General features: G+C 36.5%; 1 protein-coding gene across 3 annotated transcripts; it reads right to left on the reverse strand.

The window, feature by feature from the left end:
• Positions 1–561: 561 nt before the first annotated feature.
• LOC135691840 (high-affinity choline transporter 1) lies at positions 562–18,510 on the reverse strand. Of its 3 annotated transcripts, XM_065209834.2 has the most exons (8): positions 18,246–18,262; positions 10,919–11,026; positions 10,099–10,189; positions 7,081–7,385; positions 6,282–6,407; positions 4,373–4,526; positions 2,824–3,062; positions 562–2,193 (listed from the first exon to the last, which is right to left on the reverse strand). In XM_065209834.2, exons 4-8 carry the CDS (start codon positions 7,378–7,380, stop codon positions 1,690–1,692), a joined length of 1,323 nt encoding a protein of 440 aa, XP_065065906.2. In that variant the 5' UTR covers positions 7,381–7,385; positions 10,099–10,189; positions 10,919–11,026; positions 18,246–18,262; the 3' UTR covers positions 562–1,689. The 3 variants fall into 3 exon arrangements, with proteins under 3 accessions (XP_065065906.2, XP_065065898.2, XP_065065914.2); XM_065209826.2 differs by lacking the exon at positions 10,099–10,189 and having other exon boundaries at positions 18,246–18,510; XM_065209842.2 differs by lacking the exons at positions 10,099–10,189; positions 10,919–11,026; positions 18,246–18,262 and adding an exon at positions 8,300–8,527.
• Positions 18,511–19,029: the final 519 nt, after the last annotated feature.

The raw sequence follows: 19,029 nt of genomic DNA on the forward strand, positions 1-19,029 counted from the left end.
GTGGAAACATGGCCTCTCTGCTTAGAGCAAATTTTAAAGGCTCGTGCGCAACCAGCATGCTTTGCGATTACATTCTAAAAACCGGCCTACTTTCGTACTGCATGAAAATAAAGCAGCAATTTCGCTCGATCCGGCACCACGCCTTGGACGTGGGGGACCGCCATGTAAAGAGTTTAATGCTCTTACAGAGCATGTATTCATTGCAATCAAAAACAAGAAAATGATTTTCCTGAAAACATATTCAAAAGTTAAACTTCTTGAAGTTATTGCCGACTTCCTCCGTTACACTAAATGGTAATTATAGCAAATCGTAGGAATTCATTCTTCCAAAAAACACAAATTTCTATGTTCATCATTTTTCTGTAATTAAATCCAATCAACTCCTTCATCATAAGAACATAAATTAAAAACAGATCACTAATCAAACATGTTATCTAGAAAACTAAGTTGCAATGGGGTATAGTAATTAAAGTACAAGCTAAAATAAACTTTAACTTGTGATTTTGTCTTAAAAAGTCACTATCTGTATTTCAGGGGGACCGAGGAGGATGTTTTTTCAAATGGGTAATAACTTTAAATATATTTGCACGCTTGGCAATTTGAGACAGTGCTTTTCGGAATCCCAAAGCACTAGGCCTTGAAAATAACCTTAGATTGAATCCCACAATGCACGTGTGATAAGATCATTGAATAAGAGTGCAAACGTCGAGAAATTAAAGACTTGATTGTTTTGAAAGTATAGCCAGAATGTTGGTAATGTTGGTTAGGGCAGACTTGAAAATTTCGTCAAGAGTAACTCTTTCACCATCGAGGACTTGACAGGCCAGGTGGGGATTATGTCTGTTTATGTAAAAGCTAACATTCATGATAACATAAATTTTCAGAAGGGTTCAATTCATGTGGACAACCAAGAAAGCCAAACAGCGCTTAAAAAATTATCTTTCAACAGAAAAACATATTTATTAAAATTACTTCATGTTACATTTATTATACTGTTCAGCTGGACATAATAATAATAATAATGATAATAATAACAGGACAACAATATCGAACACTCTTTGGGATGTAGTGCTATGTAAGAGAAGGCCCAAGAGAATTCAAACTGGTTAAAAATCTTCTGTTTTTGCGAAAAACCCCTGCAATCAATAGAACAACATCCCTCCGTGATATCTAGCTTTTTTATGTTGCTATGATAAAGCTATAAACATTAACAATCATTACGAAGAATTCAGGAAATAAGAAGAACTATAAAGAATATTTTATCAATCAGAAGATAAAAACTTAATATGCCTGAAAACTATTAGCATGATACACATGGCTTGAAATTAAATTAGTGGGAAAGCTTACATAACCTCGACAAGAACACTTGGGCAGGGAAATCACGTCTCTTGTTCTTTTGATGGTTCTACTAAAGCACAAATATCAATTAAAGCCTATGTTCTGGTGTCAAAGGAGTCTATGTTCTGGTGTCAAAGGAGCCTATGCAGGCAAGTGTGAAGTTAGAGTTGTTCGCTAAGTCTCTAAGAGACACGAACAAATTTTCGTTTTACGTTTCCTGGTATATGTTAAAATTTTACAAGTTCAGTAGCCCTAAGTAAATACAGGTACCCTTAAGCTATAATGACACAAAGAAGCGTGCAAAGATACAGACATATCAGTATTCATGAAGGCATCTTGCGTTCTTAAAAATCATGCAACGTGGTTGTTCTCAATGCCTTCTACACCTTTCAATTCGTATTTCTCCAAAGGATCTTCATTCTTACCAAATGCCTTCAGAAAATCATATTTCGTTGATATAATTTGCCTTTCAAACAATTGTTTTGTTGTATATGAGACGACGATGAGAGTTATCCAGGAAAGAACCATAGCAAGAGTGCGGTATGGAAAGAGCTGTTTGAGTGAATCCTCTTGGTACATGGGGTACACGATCAATGGTGCGAGGCTGATGAGCTGCTCTCCCCCGCCAAGGCGAAAGAAAAGACCAACAATATAAGCTGATATGGAACCGTAAACGTTGGAAAATGGAATGTACAATGCGGAAACCAATTGCGGGAAAAGCAAGACGAACACAAGATCTGAACAGAGCACGAACAAGTAGTAGATACTTTTGATTGTAAGTGCCATGGTCGTTGCAACTGCACCGACACCCAGAATTCCGATTCGAACAACCCAGATGAGCTCTCTCTCAGATGCCTGAAATATTTGCAAACGAGCTTTAAAATATTATTCTAAACTCCATTTGTTTTATACGTATACATCAGATGAGGGAGCTAGGATGGAAAATCTGAAGATCGTGAATCAACCTGCTGTAGTAATCAAAGATTGCAAAATAAAACTTGAAGAGGACCATTATTTATTTCGAGTATAAATCTTTTAGGAAAACGAGGAACTTTTAACAAAGAGAGAGTATTTTTGGTTTATCAGATAATAGTTGTTGCTAAGGTCTGAGAATCTGTGTCCGTTAGAAACTACATAACGCCAAGAGGCTGAACTTTGATGAGAAAATCACAAGACGTTTGAATAAAACAAAATTCTAACATAATGGTAACCACTTTTAGATCGCAAAACTGTCTCAATATTCCTGGATATTACAATGATATCATATAACCCATTTCATTAGCTGAAAAACTGAGGGAATTTTGCATTTGTGGGGAATTTTGTACAATACATTCATTAGAAGAACGAATCACCTGGATAAAATTTTCATAAGTCACAATTTGTTATATCAATACCACCTAGTTACATTAAAAGCTTCTGACTTGCATGGCTTGGTTTGTGAGGTACAAAGTTACTCGAAAAAGTATAGAAAAATCTTAGGCAAACCTTAGGTCGCAGAATGAGTTTGTAAATGTTATGGGCGAACATTGAACTGGCACTGAGGATTGACGAATCCGCTGATGACATCACGGCTGCAGAGATCGCTCCCATTCCAAAAATGGACACCCAGGTTGGAGTCAAATACTGCAAAACGACTGGCAAGACTATTCTTGTGTCGGCAATCACTGTCACGTTATTGGCATCGATTGTTTTCATGCTTGCTGGCATGTCAATGTTTTGCCAATCTGATCATGAAAAAGTAAAAACAACTTTAGTACGCATCGGGGTATGCATTACGTAAAACAACTCAAATAGAAGGGCGGAACATCAAGCGAGGGTGTAAATTTGGTTGAACGGGTACACTTTGAAAAAAATTGAATTGGAAACTAACTTATGTATGCCCAAACCCTGGACTTATGTTTGCTCCTCTCTCCCTGCAGCCATTACGTGAGGATTGTAAAAATAAGGTTCACAATAACTTTAAAATTTTGAATACATCTGTAGTATGTCTGAGATAAAAGAAAGCTTAATCTAAATCATATAAGATATAAGCATCGAAGTTTATTTAATAAAAGATTAAAGGTTAATAAATAGCTTTCACAAGAAGCATTATGGGCACAATAAACGAAAATCTACACCCAGATCGCAATTTTACTACTACATTAATAGTTCCAAAACAAATTTTGACCGTTGCAGCAAAAGCTGGTTTCTGTTTTCAGCATTGTCAGGTCAAAAGTACTTTTTATGGGTCGGAGTCGGTGGAGTTTGAAGACGCAATTTTGTATCAAGCTTGCTGTATCAAAGGTGGCTGGCAAAGATATACACTTTTTTCCGTGGACCGGGCTATGCAGGATTCAGAGAGAGACAACACTATATTGTTTCAACAAAAACTTTAATTCTTATTCACTACCAAAAATCACCCTATTCAATCACCGCGTGTTCCAATCTCTCTATGATTCTGACTCTACTTTCAAGTTAGGGGTCTGGAGCACAGGCTAGAGCTAACGTGCTGCGTTCTAATTTGCTGCACACGCCGCTGCACAGTATCATTATGGCGCAAACCTTACTTTACAACAAAAAGCGAGTGACTTGCCAGATTGCAATTTATTTGAGGAAAAGCAAAGAAAATGATTTGAGTTCATTTAATGTGTAACCAGATGCAACTGATGCCTGCATCGGCTTAGAGCTTCACCGCAGCTTTTCTGAATAGCTGATTATAGAATTTAAACAGAGGGTTCATAAATTTGTGAAAGTGTAATGAGACAATAAGAAACGATAGCCCATGGATAATCCTAGGTTTCCAACTACCTCACGCAAGCATTGTGAGTTAGAACACGGTCAATAAAACGAAGCAATTGTACGAAGCTTTGCAGCAACGCTTGACCCAAATTATTGTCTTGAAATTTGTTTGATTACTTGAGCCCCCCCCCCCCCCAATTAAGCACAATAACTAGCGGCGGCCCTGAGTGACATCACAACAAAATTGTAATCTTATCTTTCGCAACCTGATTGAGGCACCTGGAATTGACGAAACTCTACAAGCAATTAAACTAACCTGTGGACTTAGCAATAGCACCGATGATTATCGCGGGAACTGCCATAAACATTGCACCAAATGAGGCAAAAAACGACAGTCCCTGTGCATATGAGGTTTTCTTTGCAGACAAAACTCTTTGAAAATAGACCTGCCATGGCAGACCTCCGCATACCTGTGGAAAGAGCACGATTAGCAATTATGTCCGTTGTAAGAATATGTGTAAGGAAGTTCCCAGAATGGGTAGGTCCTGAACGAAAGTCGAGGAAGCTACATTCTTCAGAAACGCAGCTCAGTGACATAGTCGAAACTGATGAGGTTAATATAAGACATCCAAGATAAGTTAAATTACACTGTTTTCTGAAGCCGCAAGGGCAGGGATAGTCACACACATTACATACGGGAGAAAGGGGTGTCAACCCTACAATATCACTTTGCAACATCATACAGTTGAAACCGTTGATACATAGTATAATACTAAACGGGGGACAATCTTCATGCTTTTAAATTTCATGGTAATGTTGATTGATTGGTAATTTTCATTGCTTATGTCCACAAACCTTAAATCCTATCATAATACATGATTCGCTCATCCAATACACCCATACATTCTAGAATTACATCATTAATGTGCTGTTGTATAGAAATTCCATTGCAATAACTTATTCCTTTTTCAGAAACTCGCCGTTCTGGGGACAAATAAGATTCATTCACTGCGTGTTTAACTTGATGCAAATTTTTCGCGAAAGGCTTTTGTTTGGCGTAGCTAGTTGAAACGACTTTTGACAATTCTTAATTCACGAGTATAAAGGTTAGTTTAAATACTTTATGTAAAAACAGACAAGCTGAGCTGCATGAGGAAATGACCTAGTTTGGTGGCGAGTTTTCTTACATTAGGAATCAAAATAAAAAATAACGTAATTGAAACAGCTTGTTTACTTATTATTAAGCTAATTTAACAGACAAAACCAAATTCTCCATTGAAGTTGAGCTTTTACAATATAAATATACATAATGCAGCTTTTTCTTCGGTCACTTTCTTCTGAACAGGATCAATTGATGAAATAGATTTTCTTCTCATAAAAAATATAATTGAATACTAAAAGTATCAAATTGCTCTATTCCTCAGATCTTTAAGCTTTAAAGAGTCTCTTCAGTTCTTCCTTAGCGATGCGGTGTAAAGAAAAATTAACAATAAAACAACCCAAATTCCACGTATTCACAGATGTCAAAGATCTGGATGTGTTTGCGTCAAAGTTGATAATGCTGCTCCTAATGTCAGCGGTTAATTTCTGAACTCATGCGCTGCCAGCACATCACGTCAAGTGATCACGTTAAATTTCTGGATTCAAAATTTATATGCTTCGTCGTCTGGTTTTATATAATTTCAAATAATTTCAATAGGTTTTATCAATTGATAAATACGCCGAAAAGGCTCTTTTGATAGATAATATCGTCTACTAAAGAAACTTTGTAGGTTTGCCGCTTCTTAAATGGAGCAAATATGCTTGAAGAAGGATATATCTCATTCCGATGATGTTAATGCTTCATTCAGCGTTGCTAGTAATCCAATGATATAGAAGCGCCGAAGGTGGCTTATTAACGAGGACAGCTTATAAACGAGGGCGGTTTGTAAACGAGGGCAGCTTATTAACGAGGAAAGCCCTGTAAACGAGGGCGGCTTCCATAAAGTTAATACAGTATCTATGTCCTTGGGGGGTATCAAACATACAGGGAAGATCTGATGAAAAAGATTCATTGTGAAATCGAGTAACTATGAATGTAAAGAACTTTGGCATCTAAGGTAAAAAAATTATTATCATTTTGTTATTAACGATTATGGTTGGTCACGATCTGGATATTAGATTAGAGACAAGAACACTGACTAAGCTAAATTCTAAAAGCGCCATAATAGGGGAAAGGACCTTACCAAGTGCATAGCATAGTCCATCCATTCGCCAGTTCTTTCTACATCGAAAGTTCCGAGCCATTCATCCTTGGTTGATGTGATGCTCTTAACGTTGGGGTTGCTCATGGCGAATGGAATTGTAAGCCACTGTAAAAGAAATGCAACATTAAATAATAGATGACGAAAGTGTTAACTCAACATATTATCAAGACACCAGCGGCTAGACACATTTTTTCCAATACCAAGTGTGCAAGAGATCATCAAGTTAAACCTGAACTGTATACAATTAAAATGATTATCTTAGATCATCACAGGAGACAGGACAAAAAACCATGTAAAAGAGAGAACATAAAACCAGTTTGTCTAAGTAAATATTTCTGCTATTAAAGAGAAAGAACTGCTAATGCGTTGCAAATGATTTAAAGAATTCTAAAATGTTCTCAGCCATAGAGAAGTGCCACTAATGGTGACCCTTTTTAGCATGAAATTCACCATTCAATGGCCGAAACAAAAAAGGTGTCAGACCAGATTTCCGAGTAGATCATTTTTATTCATGATCTACTACGTTTTATCCAACATCCAATCACAGCTTACATTCTTTATTTGACAAGAAATATCGGAACAAGCAAACAAGAAATACCCGAACGAGTTAAGCATGAAACCGACATCTTGAAAGTATGAATATGACTTGTCGTTCAACAGAGAAAACGTCAAAATTCTCAACAGAAAGATGCCGAAAAAGGGAGCAGAGGGGGGGGGGGCAACGGGCAACAGCTGTCGACTTCACATGCACGAAAATTGGTTAAGCGTGAAAACTCACTAGTCCAATGAAGATGCAGATCAATTGAATGACGTCTGTGTATGCGACTGAGTAGAGCCCTCCAAAGAATGTGTAGCCAATGGCAATAATGGCGGACAAGATCACTGCCAGGTCGATTTCAAGGTCAATAATTATACTGAGAGTGGAGCCTAGAGCACCGAGAATGGCTGCACTCCACATGGTCTCTCCGAGGAATGCTGGGATATACAAAACACCTCCCATCCAATTACCGTACTTTTCTTGCAGCGGGTCGAGCATTGTGACATATCGCCTTTTGCGCATGATCTTTGCGAAAAACATCCCGCCTAGAATGCAAATGACAAAGTATAATACATAAAACCTTGAAGGGTGATTGATAACACAACGTCACAATTTTCAATTTTTCCAGATATAAATTTTATGGGAAAGCCAATAAGAAAGCTAGAGTTGCCCAGGGGTTTCGAGAGGAAAATAATAACCTGGAATAAAGCAAATATAAACAAACATGTGGATTTCATTTGGTCACTATAACAAGCCAAATATATTCAGGAAATGTTTTGACTGTAGCGTAGAGCAACAAAGAAGACCGGCTGAATGGAACCAAATATTCATCAACTGGACAGTGAGGGCTTTAAAGATTAAGATTTTTCCTCTATTTGGACAAACAATGGGTTTTCATTTTTAGAAGGGCTGGAACTTGCTTTCTTTCTTTGGTTTTTAAAGCATAACAGTATATAAATTAATTCCCTTTATTTATTTTAGTTACATAGAATCCGTAGAAAAATAATATTACTTTAAAAATATGCAAATGAGAAACTAATGAATTCCGTTTTGAAAGCAAAGCTTTCAATAGGTCAGAGCGACAAGATATCCGGAGAATTTGGGAGTTATGTTCTGTAGTATTTTGATGGTGGCTCTTTGGAGATTTTATAGTATAGCCTGGTTATTTCTAGTTAACCTATGTGTGATTGATCTCGTTATGGGGCTTAAAGAATAATAGAACAACTTAAAGTTGGAAAGAGAGGGATTTTGATGATACTATAACAGAAAAATAGGTATCAGAAAAAAAAGCAGGAGGAAGATCCAAATGAAATTTTTCAAAATATTCGGAATTTTTAACGGCGCTTAGACTAAGGCAGTTTGTTAATTTAACATAAACTTAAGATTGCCTAACGGAGTGTATAAAATTGTGTATAGAAAACAAAAAATAGGTATTTTAATGTTAAAAATCGAAACAAACCTCTAGAAATACACTACAAAATATTCCTGTGGAGATAAAGAAATTAGCGAGCACTTTGCGTAAAAGAATTTTGAAAAAAGGCCAAGTCCCATGCAGCCTAAAGAATTGAATGAGTTTTGCGTACTATAGTTTACAACTTGATACATACTCTGAGGTCGCGAATAAACACTCCTTCTCGCAGTTTATTTTTCAAGTTTTTTTTGAAGAACCCCACTCTTTATCTCACCACCCCCTCTCCCTCTCCCTCTCCCTCTCCCTCCTCCGTTTATTTCGACCCCCCCCCGTTTGTTTGAGCCTTCTTCCTCCCATTTATTCCCAACCTCAGAGTACCATTATTATTAGAGCAGTTTAAAAATGGGCTTTACGATAAACTGCACTCAGTGCTTTTTTAGTATTGTAGTATAAATGTTTATATGTTTAAATATAATGGGCCTAAAGCAGTTTTATATAAGATAAAAGTCGAAAATTCCTCAGTATTTATACTATCAAGGAGATTCAAGGAAATTCCTCAGTATTTTAGATTTTGATAAAATCTTTATCTCTATTTTACGCAAAATGTGAAGATTGTTTAAATGTATTTACATTTGGATTTTACAGTGTGCTATATAGGCATCAGTTAGGGAACATAATTGTTTTCTAATACCTACCTACCTTGCGAAGATTTGGAGCCGCAGGTGTAGTGACGTTTGGTTGTCTACTTCAAAACATAATTATTCAATTCATAGAGAGAATGCTATTGGTGGCTAAGATCAGGCAAGACCAAAATGTGTGGCAAAGAGTGCGCAACCAAGATCTGTGCAGTTGTAAACCACACCAAAACGCTAATTTTGGATAGTGGTTCATGCAATAATGTTGGCTACAAGTTCATGAATTATTAAACGTGGAATAATTTGTTTAATTCATGAAACAAGCTTGTTATCTCTGTGTTGATGAAACTTAATAAACGACTAGTCTTTAAATGGGAGAATTTTTATATTGAATATTTACATTGGTGTTTCTTGAGCATATATTGAACTCTTTTTAGCTTTAAAGCCTTGCTATACATGTTATGGCATAGACAGTGGTTTCTGGTTTTATTTAATACTGTTTTGACTGCGCACCCCTTTTGCCACGCCCTAAACTGTGAATGCAGTTCAAAATGTGAATGCAAAACAAACAGTTTGAAGAAGAGATGCCAACAGTAGTAAGCGAAGAAAGTTTCAAAGGGGAAGAAGAGACAATAAGTAGAAAGGTGGGTACACAAACAACATAGAAGGGTAACAACGAAAGGGAGAACTATAAGTTAACAGAAAGGAAGGAGAGATAAATTTAGGAGAATATGGCATTATACAATACCGGTATTAAACATAAAAAAGCAAATAAAATCACTGGGTGTCACAGAAGAATTAGGGAGAATACAAACAAGGTCACATACGAAAGACATGTATGTAAGGATTTGTATGAGTTCACCAAACTTACAGAGATAAAAGATGGAATTTTCGAAAAAGTTCTGTTTGGAAAGCAGTGTTGAAGAAAACGAAGAGAGACGAGAGAGTGAGAGAGGGAGAGAGATAATAGGAAATGCGATCTCTACAAGTGTTGAATCCAGCTTAGAAAGCGTTGGTATTAACGATGAAAAATGATACCCTCGTGAAAGGGTTTCTTATTTCTTTGGCGCAAATAGAGGTTATTCGTCATTGTTCTTTAAAACATTTTAATCCATCGAGTCTATTGCGGCTATTTTGTGGACTTAGCTTGGCTAAGTTTCAGCGTCATCTTACTGTTTTTGCAAACGAAAAAAAAATCCATTTAAGAATAACCTGGCTGAAGTCGCAACGATCCACCATCAGCACGTTGAACGATTCAGCTGAGATGAGATCTGCTTGTCATGGAACCGAGGTTGGAGCAGATCTACAAAGAACACTACTAGTCATTGTGGGTTAGCGTACGAGGACACACACCCTAGGAAAACGTTAGAAAAACCAGTGCTGTTGACAAAGCAAAAACTATATGCTAGGCAAATTAACATTATCTGATAATGAGGGTGCAGAGATGGAGAGCCTTATAAGAATTTGATAATTGGGATGCAGAGATGAAATGCGTCAATCTTATTTCACTACAGGGATGCGAAGATGAAAGGTTAATTCCTCAAGGCAGGAGATATCAAGCTAAACTGCGCGCATTGGTTGGACACTTTATAAAAGGGACTGGTAACTAGTTGACGTAACTAGCTTGTTTTTCAACAATCATTCGCCAAACAGTTAAAACGTTGAAGGTATTTTTAGGCCATAATAGCAAATTTTTAGTATTTTTCAGTAGATGTTGTGATTGGTTTCCCCAAAAGTTAAAATAAGAAACGCTGAAATCCGCTTATCATAATTCTCTGCATCTCGGAATTTAGGATTTGGGTCAGCATTTAAAATTCCTTTCTTATGCCGCGCAACATTTTCTACCTAACAGACGAAACGTTTTTGCATTCCCATTTTCTAAAAAAACAAAAGGGACAATTTTGAGGGTTTGCCTAACTTTCGTAATCCATTACTGGGCTCTATAATACCAAAAGGAGCAGTTCTTTCAGATTCAAACTCCTTTTCTTCTTCCAATAATACAATTCAAAATGCAAAATGTCCGCCGACTTACCCAATGTTAAGCTTAAAGCATACCCCCAAGGTGCCTGTGCCCAGACAACTCCACTGTTGTAAACCAGCTCCGCTGTTCCATTGATGTAGCCTCCGCCGACCCATGTAGCTAAAAAAGATACATATACACTTGCTATAGATTGTTTCAGAAAAGTAGCGTCTAGTTTATTAATTCAAATTCTGTTTTCTTCTTTTAATGATATTTTTCCGGACATCTTCAAAAGCAGCCAACATGCTTAATAAAACAATCATTTGTTCCATTTGTTTCTCATTTCGTACATAACACGATTTCAGTAGAGATTTCCTTTCCTTAGATCTTAAAAAACTTGAACTGAAAGTCCGATTTTTTGCAAATACCGGTGACGATGTGCCGAAAATCCCCATTAGTTCAAACCAGAAAGATTATTTGAGAGAAGAAATGGAAGGCATAGCCCAGTCAACGTGCGGCTCAATTTGTCATAATCACAACAAAATTAAACTGACAGGCTTATAATATAAGTATTCGTTTGATTTTTTTTAATTAAAAAAGCTTCTATAATAGATTTAGCCGCAGTTATTGTTTCTTGACGTCTCTTCTAAATTTTTCAGCTAGCAAGAAAGCAAATCTTTGAGAAAAGAGGACAGAACATTGCGACGATACAGAGTTACCGAATTAATTCCTTTTTTCTGGATATTTCTCTCGGAAACGGACAACTCATCAAAACTTTACAATTAACTGATATTTTCAAAATAGTGGTTTTCAAATGCTGCATTCAGAAAGAAACTATATTTAAGTAAACCAAAATGGGCTTTTGGCTGGAGCGGTCCATTAGCACCCGTAAATTTGCGGACACCTCGGTAACGCTAATTTTGCATATAGTGGACAACAATAGCAACTTTCGATATCGATGTTCTTGTATTGTACACTTGGGTATGTATTTCAGAAGAGACAGTAAAATGAAAAAATATCAAAAATGGTAGCACCATGGCAGCCAAAAGAATGAAACCACACTTATTATTTAACTTATTTCAAAAACCATACCAAATCTTATGTCACGAAATACACGATATCGAAGTTATGAAGTAAGCATATTTGCTGAAAAGGAACCTATCTATGAAATTGTTGCGCAGTCCAACTATGACGATAATTTACTCTTCAAACAATGTGAGGTTCTTTAGGAAAGAATCCTTATATGGACTTTCATCAAAACCACTAAAGGCGCAGCATGGCGAGGGCAATACTTAAACTCTAGGCTTAATGAAATAAACAGAATGCCCCATCTCTTTTCACCAAAGCTTGTAATTACGGTCAGTGCTTTAGAATGAACCTGCCAAATTGAAATTTCTCGGGGTCTACAAGCAAGGTACACAACCAAACATATGAATTGCTTGGCAGATTTTGTGAAAAAGATTTTGTGACCCATATTATGCAATGAAAATTAATCGCTCTCCAAGCCCCAATCTTACTACAAATTTCATCCAGTGAGCCTTGTTCGATGCTAAGATAGTTTGTGAACAACGCTTTAACTGAAAGTGGCTGTGGCTGTACTATTGAATGATAGAGCTAAACATGTTGCAATTAAACATCAGGTGAATAGGGAAGATTTTCCACTAGTGTTACAAATTAGGGACTTCAGTGTTCAACAGTGAAATAAAAAGCTTCCGAGACACCAAGAATGAGAAACTTGCATTGTTTTAAATAAATTAACATATTGTGACCTAACAGTACTTAGTTAGTTGTAGAGCACGAGGCCAAGGAAGAGGACGTGTAATATGTGATCACATGATTAGGCCCTTTTAAACAACATAACAAGACTTCCTGGGCTGCTCATAAGAGATAAAAATGTGCCTTGACAGACAACAGTTTCCTGAATTTCGTTTTGAATTACCGAGAACAAAGGTTGAAATATCATGAAAATACTCCAAAAAAGCTTAAACCATTCCACCAAAATATTTCCCTGAAACATAGTAATCAATGCAGCAGTATTGTAAAATAGCTATATACAAAACATGGTATCCGAACCAGGATGGCATGTAAAGGTTGTGGTATCATCAGCATTGTTACAAATATTACCCCGGTGTCTCCTGGCACTACACCATTGATTAGCCTTCAGTTTTTCTATCAAAATATCATGGCTTACACAATTAAAAGCCTTCGTGAGAAGCCATGAACACTTTTCTTGCTAGTCCCTTGCTATCAATACCATTATTACAATATTTTAAAAGTTAAAGAATACATGCTGTGTATTGCAGCTTTGTCTAAAACATACTAATAATTGTGAAGAAAAGCATTCAGAATTTTCCAGACATCTTGGAATCAGCTTTCTAAAATAACGCAGCTTCGTAAGAGGAAAACAAAATAGATCTGCGATAGACCAAGTATCTTCTCAGGGATTGCTTCCTGTGGGAAACCCTTCTCAGAACCTAAGTTTTGTAACTTTTTAAGCATTCCTTTGACCGTGATCTTCCTAAAGAAAACATTTCTGGTGCTTCTATTGTTGACTCTATCTTAAAGGCAATCGACAGATACTAACGGGGCTTCAGCCATCTTTCAATGAAACAATGGACCAATCGGTGAGTTTAACTCCACTTACACGCTTACTGATTGGCTAAAATTGATTGACAAATGCCTTTAGCCATGTTTATATCAGTCGATTGCCTTTTAAGATATCAGAGTGTTACTGATACCATTCTACAATTGTTAAGCAGGGATCATCTTCTTGACTGTTTACAGGCTCTTGTTTGGGTTCATTGGCTATACCAAATGTTTCTGTTTAATTTACAAAATAGTTTAAAATAGGAACCCGAAGGTTAAAAATAATATTCAAGAAACCTTTAAGAAACAATTATGAGTATTGAAATGTCCCAAAATTTTTATGTTGTTTAAAAGGGCCGAATTATGTGATCACAAATTATACGTTCTCTGATTAAGAAACAGGAGTAAGTGGTTTCCAATATAACAACCTGAGTTTATACTATTACAATGACCAGTTACTGGAAATGACCCTATTTCTGCATGATTATTTCCATTCGACTAATGAAAAAGAAATTTTACAGTCAATACAAGTGAATGTTGGTGAACAAAAAAGCCCATGTTCAAGAGCAAATCACCTCATGAAAAATGAATAACATTGTAATAGTTGCCACTGGTAATTTACTGGTTAGCTAAACCGCGATTTCCTGCCCATTCAACTTACACGTAAAGGGTGAACAAAAGAATGGCGTCGGTAACACGGACGCCTAAAATTGCCTCAAAGTTAAAATTTTTCTCCCTGAAAGAGCGCCGAAATTCATAGAGACGAGACAACCAGATAACGATAATAGTTAACGAGCATTGCTATTAAATTCTTAAGGAAATTTTCCATTTTTGAATTAGAACGCCGGTTCCATTCGATTGCAGTTCAAACCAGAGATGCCAGAAGTATGACAGGGCAAATGGCGGGGCAAATGGCGGGGCAAATGGCGGGGCAAATGGGGGCAGACTTTAACAGACATGAAAAAGGTAGGTAATGAAAGCGAGCCGAGAACCGAGGCATAGGAGAGGTTTGGGGGGGGGGGGGGTAATCCTTAGGAAATTTTTAGCTACCACAACCAGCATTTTGGATTGAAAACATCAAATTACATTGTGTCGCACTCAACTTGAAAAACTTGTCGGAAATTTTAAAACATTTTTCTTTGTTTCGATGCTCTTTTTATTGATCATATGATATCTAGTCACAGACAAATTTTCAAAATGACAAAGACATAGGGAGAAAATCTTATACGCTATTTGCAAGAGTGAATTGCTCCTCGGTATTTTCTGCCCCCTCTGGTTATGTCACAACTCCCTGATCTTTCAAATTCTTTGAATTATTTGGAGATTTTTGAGTAATCGGAAAATCTAAGCCGTACTTCCTATGCTTAGTTGCGTCAGGGAATGACATAACATAATGCTAATTCCAAATATTTTCTCAATTCAGAATGACCGAACCGTGTAATGCTAGTGTTCTGTAAATAAAGGCTTATTGGAATGATAGTACAGTCACAATTGGCTTATTGTCAGCCAGAAAATTCGAACCCTTGACCCAAGGCGTACGGGACGGGGGCTGGGGGGCTTCAGCTCCCCTAGATTCGGGCAGCTGATTCTTTTCGGGAAAAATTCTGGCAGGAGCCCTCTCCAAAAACAAAAAGTATAAGAAGAACTACATTTTGAACATGTTTAAGAATCTCTGTGATGAAAAAATCCGGTGTGCCGTAGAACATTCTCCAATTTTACTTGATTGGTTTAAAAAAATTAATAACTATCAGCAAATAGTGTGCTGTAGAAAAAAGTTGAAAAACGCTAAATCAAGGTGGCCTGAACTGTGTTACGCCATTGGCCGTGATAAGGGAATTCAAGCGTGAATGTTAACAATTCAACAGAAATCATCATAAAGGTTTGCTCCTTTTACAGAATAGATTATGAGTTTCTGACATCCTTGAAATGGAACACAAACTGTTCAATAATCACAAGAATAGGCAGGTAGGCAAAAAAGTGTGTGAATTGCTGAAAATGATGCAAATCATGTTCACAAAAAGATATCGATAAAATAATCGATATATTTGGTCGCCGACATGAAAGAGGATCGCTTATTTTAATGAAAATGTGTGAAGTTTTAAAAATGCTTATTAGTTAACATTATTTTAATTACGTTGCATTTTAATCATTTCTTGAAAAATATTAGAAGCTCACACGTGTTAAAGTATTCTCCTTAAAAATTTGGGCGTTATTATTTTTCGGGCAAAAAAATTCCCCCCCCCCACCTGAACTCACTCCGTACGCCTTCACCCTCCCAAAAATATTTGTATATTTACATTCCTGGAATTCGGAATTAGGCCCTTAGCTACGTTCTCCAAGAAAAACGCCTGTCGCTTTTTTGAAATTAGGAGAGCACCTATTAATGTAGGCAAGGGTATTTCGACTCTTAGATGAATCAGAACCCTTTTCAAATAAACAGTTGTTTGAAACCGTAAGTACGTGCGTATATTTGTATATATTTTAAAGAAACCGTGTCCTGATTTGCCATCTCTATGTGATTTGCACAGGTTAGTAAACTGGGTTTTTTTTAAAGTTTTGCGATTTGACAGCCAATTTTACTTGTAAAATATCTTTTAATGTTCAAAACCCGAAGGATAAGATAATATAAGTTAAAAGACAGCTTTTGTCTATCTACTTTCGCAAATATTTCTTAAATCTTGAATTTTTGTATATTTAATTATATTTATATATTAAAGTATATTTAAATCTATAATTCAGTCATCTCATGAAGATGAGAGTTGAAAAGTTTATGGAAAATGTATAGGATTTTACATGCATATTTAAATATGTTTAAAAATGAATGAAAATATTTTGCTAAGTTTAAATTTGTAGGCCATTGGTTTTCTTCGCATCAAGCTTGGGACAGCTTTGTTGTGTCACAGATTTTAAGATAAAGTCTCCCCCAAGTAAGAAAAGTAACGCGACAAATGCTACTATGAAACTCTTGTTTTGAAGAGTAGAAAATCTTTGCTTTTACAGACTTTTTTATAAGAACAATTTTATAAGAACACGAGCCTCAAACTGGTCAAAAGTAAAGTACAAATTGAGAAAAGCAGAGGCTGAACTGCTGAAAATGTAATTTTGAACAACGTTATATTAAAAAACGAGGATTTTGGCCTTGTTGAGGTGCCTTTTCGGTAATTATTAAAACGTGTCGGCAAATGAAGATTGTCTTACTCACATTGTTGGCAAATGAGGCTTGAATACCTCCCTAGAGTGAAAAGCTAGCAATAGCACTGCTTATACTACATAAATTTAAGAACAAATTAAGAACCATCCAGCCTCAGATTTTCGAAAAATTAAGAACAGTCAGCCTGAACTTGAATTTACAGGTTTTTATGAAAAAAGAGTGTAGTTGGCGAAAGCATGTCCTGTCGATTGCAACTCGGAACGCGAAACTCACGAACCGAAAGTGAATCACACAAGTGGATAATATGTAGGACCGCCCATTCATCAAATTCATTAGGTTTTGCTTCGAAAAAATCATGTCAACTGGCTTCTTTTATAAGTAAACGTCTAAAATACAAAGTAAAATTTTTGTGAGCTTGTTTCTAATACAAGAATCATTGTAGTGGACTAGATGTTAGTGGTATTTTCGTTTTCATTTGAACTGATAATAGTTTCTACTTATCATAATCCATTTTAAGCATCTCTCGTTCTCTGGTTCTCTGGCAGACAAATACAATTATCATTTTCCAGAAATGATAACCATCCAACTGAGCCAGATGGAAACGCCACGTCTGGAAGACGCGTTAAACCAGACACACAAAGATTCAGTTAACTGTTAGCTGAATTTCTAACGTTTCAGATAGAATGAAGAAATTTAATTCCAACCTATGTATAAAACTTGCAGACATCTAGACAAGCAAACCGTCCGTTTAAAAGGACTTCGTCGAAAACTGTTTACGGGGAAGTTGGGTTGCTTCAGTGCATATAAATTAAGATCCCGTGACCCCACCTAGCGACCGACTGGCTTTCTTTGTCGCTCAAGAGGGTGAAATCGATAATAATATAGTGCCACTCAGTTATAAGATTGACTTTTTATCATAACCGACATTATAAGTTTACTAAGCACGATCAAGGGTAAATTTCATATGTCGTTGAGTAGGCAAATATTCGCATGTGCTTATGATGATGTAATACTTTCGGTTCACGGACACAAACTTTAATGGCAAATTCAAACTATATTTTGTTCATCACGCGCGCCATAATTTTCATGTAAATGAGTTAAAAACGTTGTTTTTGGGATTTTTTATTCATTGTTTTCCTGGCGCGGCAACAGTTTCACAATAACTTTCTGGCCAGCAGGTACTTTTGATAAATGTTTCTTATTTTTCCCACACCGAAAATTGACGAGATCTAGGCTAGGGAATATCCACCAAAGCAGCCCCGAAGATGAGACAAATTTAAAGCCGCTTAACAAGCAAAAATTGTTAAAACAAGGAGAGCTTCCCTTCGTTGATGAAACTTCGCAAGGTGTAACCTGGGATTAAGTCCATTCCCAATGTCGCGACTTCGCATTTCAGTGGAAATGATCTTCCTAAGGCTGGATTTGACGAAGATTAGAGTCACTAAATTATATGGTTTGGCGTAAAGAAGAAGCCATAATTAAGAAAGTGATACTTTCTGTTCCTGGTTAAAGCTGGAGTCTGACAAAAGGAACCAACTGCGTCAACAACTTAGACAGAAAGGCAACATAATACACTGAAGTTTGCCTTATTAACATCTGAAATTCAAAATTCATTCTTTATTAAATAAATAACAGTGTAAGGATAGTGTTGGGTATGAGTACCTGTCATAGTAAAACAGCCGACAAACCAGCCGAGGTTTCGTCCTGCCAACATAACGTCCTCATCTTCCCGCACAGTTCCACGGGTCTTTTTCGACTGGACTTTCGCCGCTACTATTCCGATGACGAATATAATTATATAGAAAACAATGACGGCAATAAGTCCAGCAATATTTACTGCCATTTTCGACTTCAATAGATTTCTTACCTACAATAGACGTCAGGACTGGTAAAAGTGCTCGATAATTTGCAAGATGAAACAATGTGCTTTATAGACGCTCTCAAATTACTGCATAGCAATGCGCAGGCGCAGATTAATTCTCGTCACCACAGCAGCATAGGACCCAAGGCCCCGTATATAAATTATTTTTCAACACATGCATGCCATGTCAACATTTTTAAAAAATAGAACAACAATTCATTTAGGAAAGAAATCGGAAGAAAAGCATTCTTACCAACCAACCACATTTCTTGGTGCGTCCTTGATTTCAATTGAAAGTCGATGGCAACGTGAAAATGCAGTATATAAAAATGAACAAAATTATCGTAGCAAATAAAGGGCTGATAGATTTATATAAAATGGTATAAGTCTGGGGTCTCCTTAGGGGATCATCTAGTCAGAACAAGGCACAAGGTTTTAGGACAGCGTCGATAACATAAAATGACATAACATAACATAACATAAAATGACATAACATAACATAACATAACATAACATAACATAACATAACATAACATAACATAACATAACATAACATAACATAACATAACATAACATACATAACAT

Source organism: Rhopilema esculentum, chromosome 10, assembly GCF_057945365.1.
Source record: "Rhopilema esculentum isolate cy_ngs chromosome 10, ASM5794536v1, whole genome shotgun sequence".
In the NCBI taxonomy this organism is placed as follows: Eukaryota; Metazoa; Cnidaria; class Scyphozoa; order Rhizostomeae; family Rhizostomatidae; genus Rhopilema; species Rhopilema esculentum.

Bases quoted from the DNA above. Each gene is read 5' to 3' on its own strand.
- LOC135691840 (XM_065209826.2), bottom strand. From the start codon at position 18,426: ATGGCAGTAAATATTGCTGGACTTATTGCCGTCATTGTTTTCTATATA. The intron at 11,027-18,245 runs GTACTCATACCC...TATCTTTTTTAG, and splicing joins CGGCTGTTTTACTATGACAG to CTACATGGGTCGGCGGAGGC. The intron at 4,527-6,281 runs GTAAGGTCCTTT...CTCTTTCCACAG, and splicing joins TGGACTATGCTATGCACTTG to GTATGCGGAGGTCTGCCATG.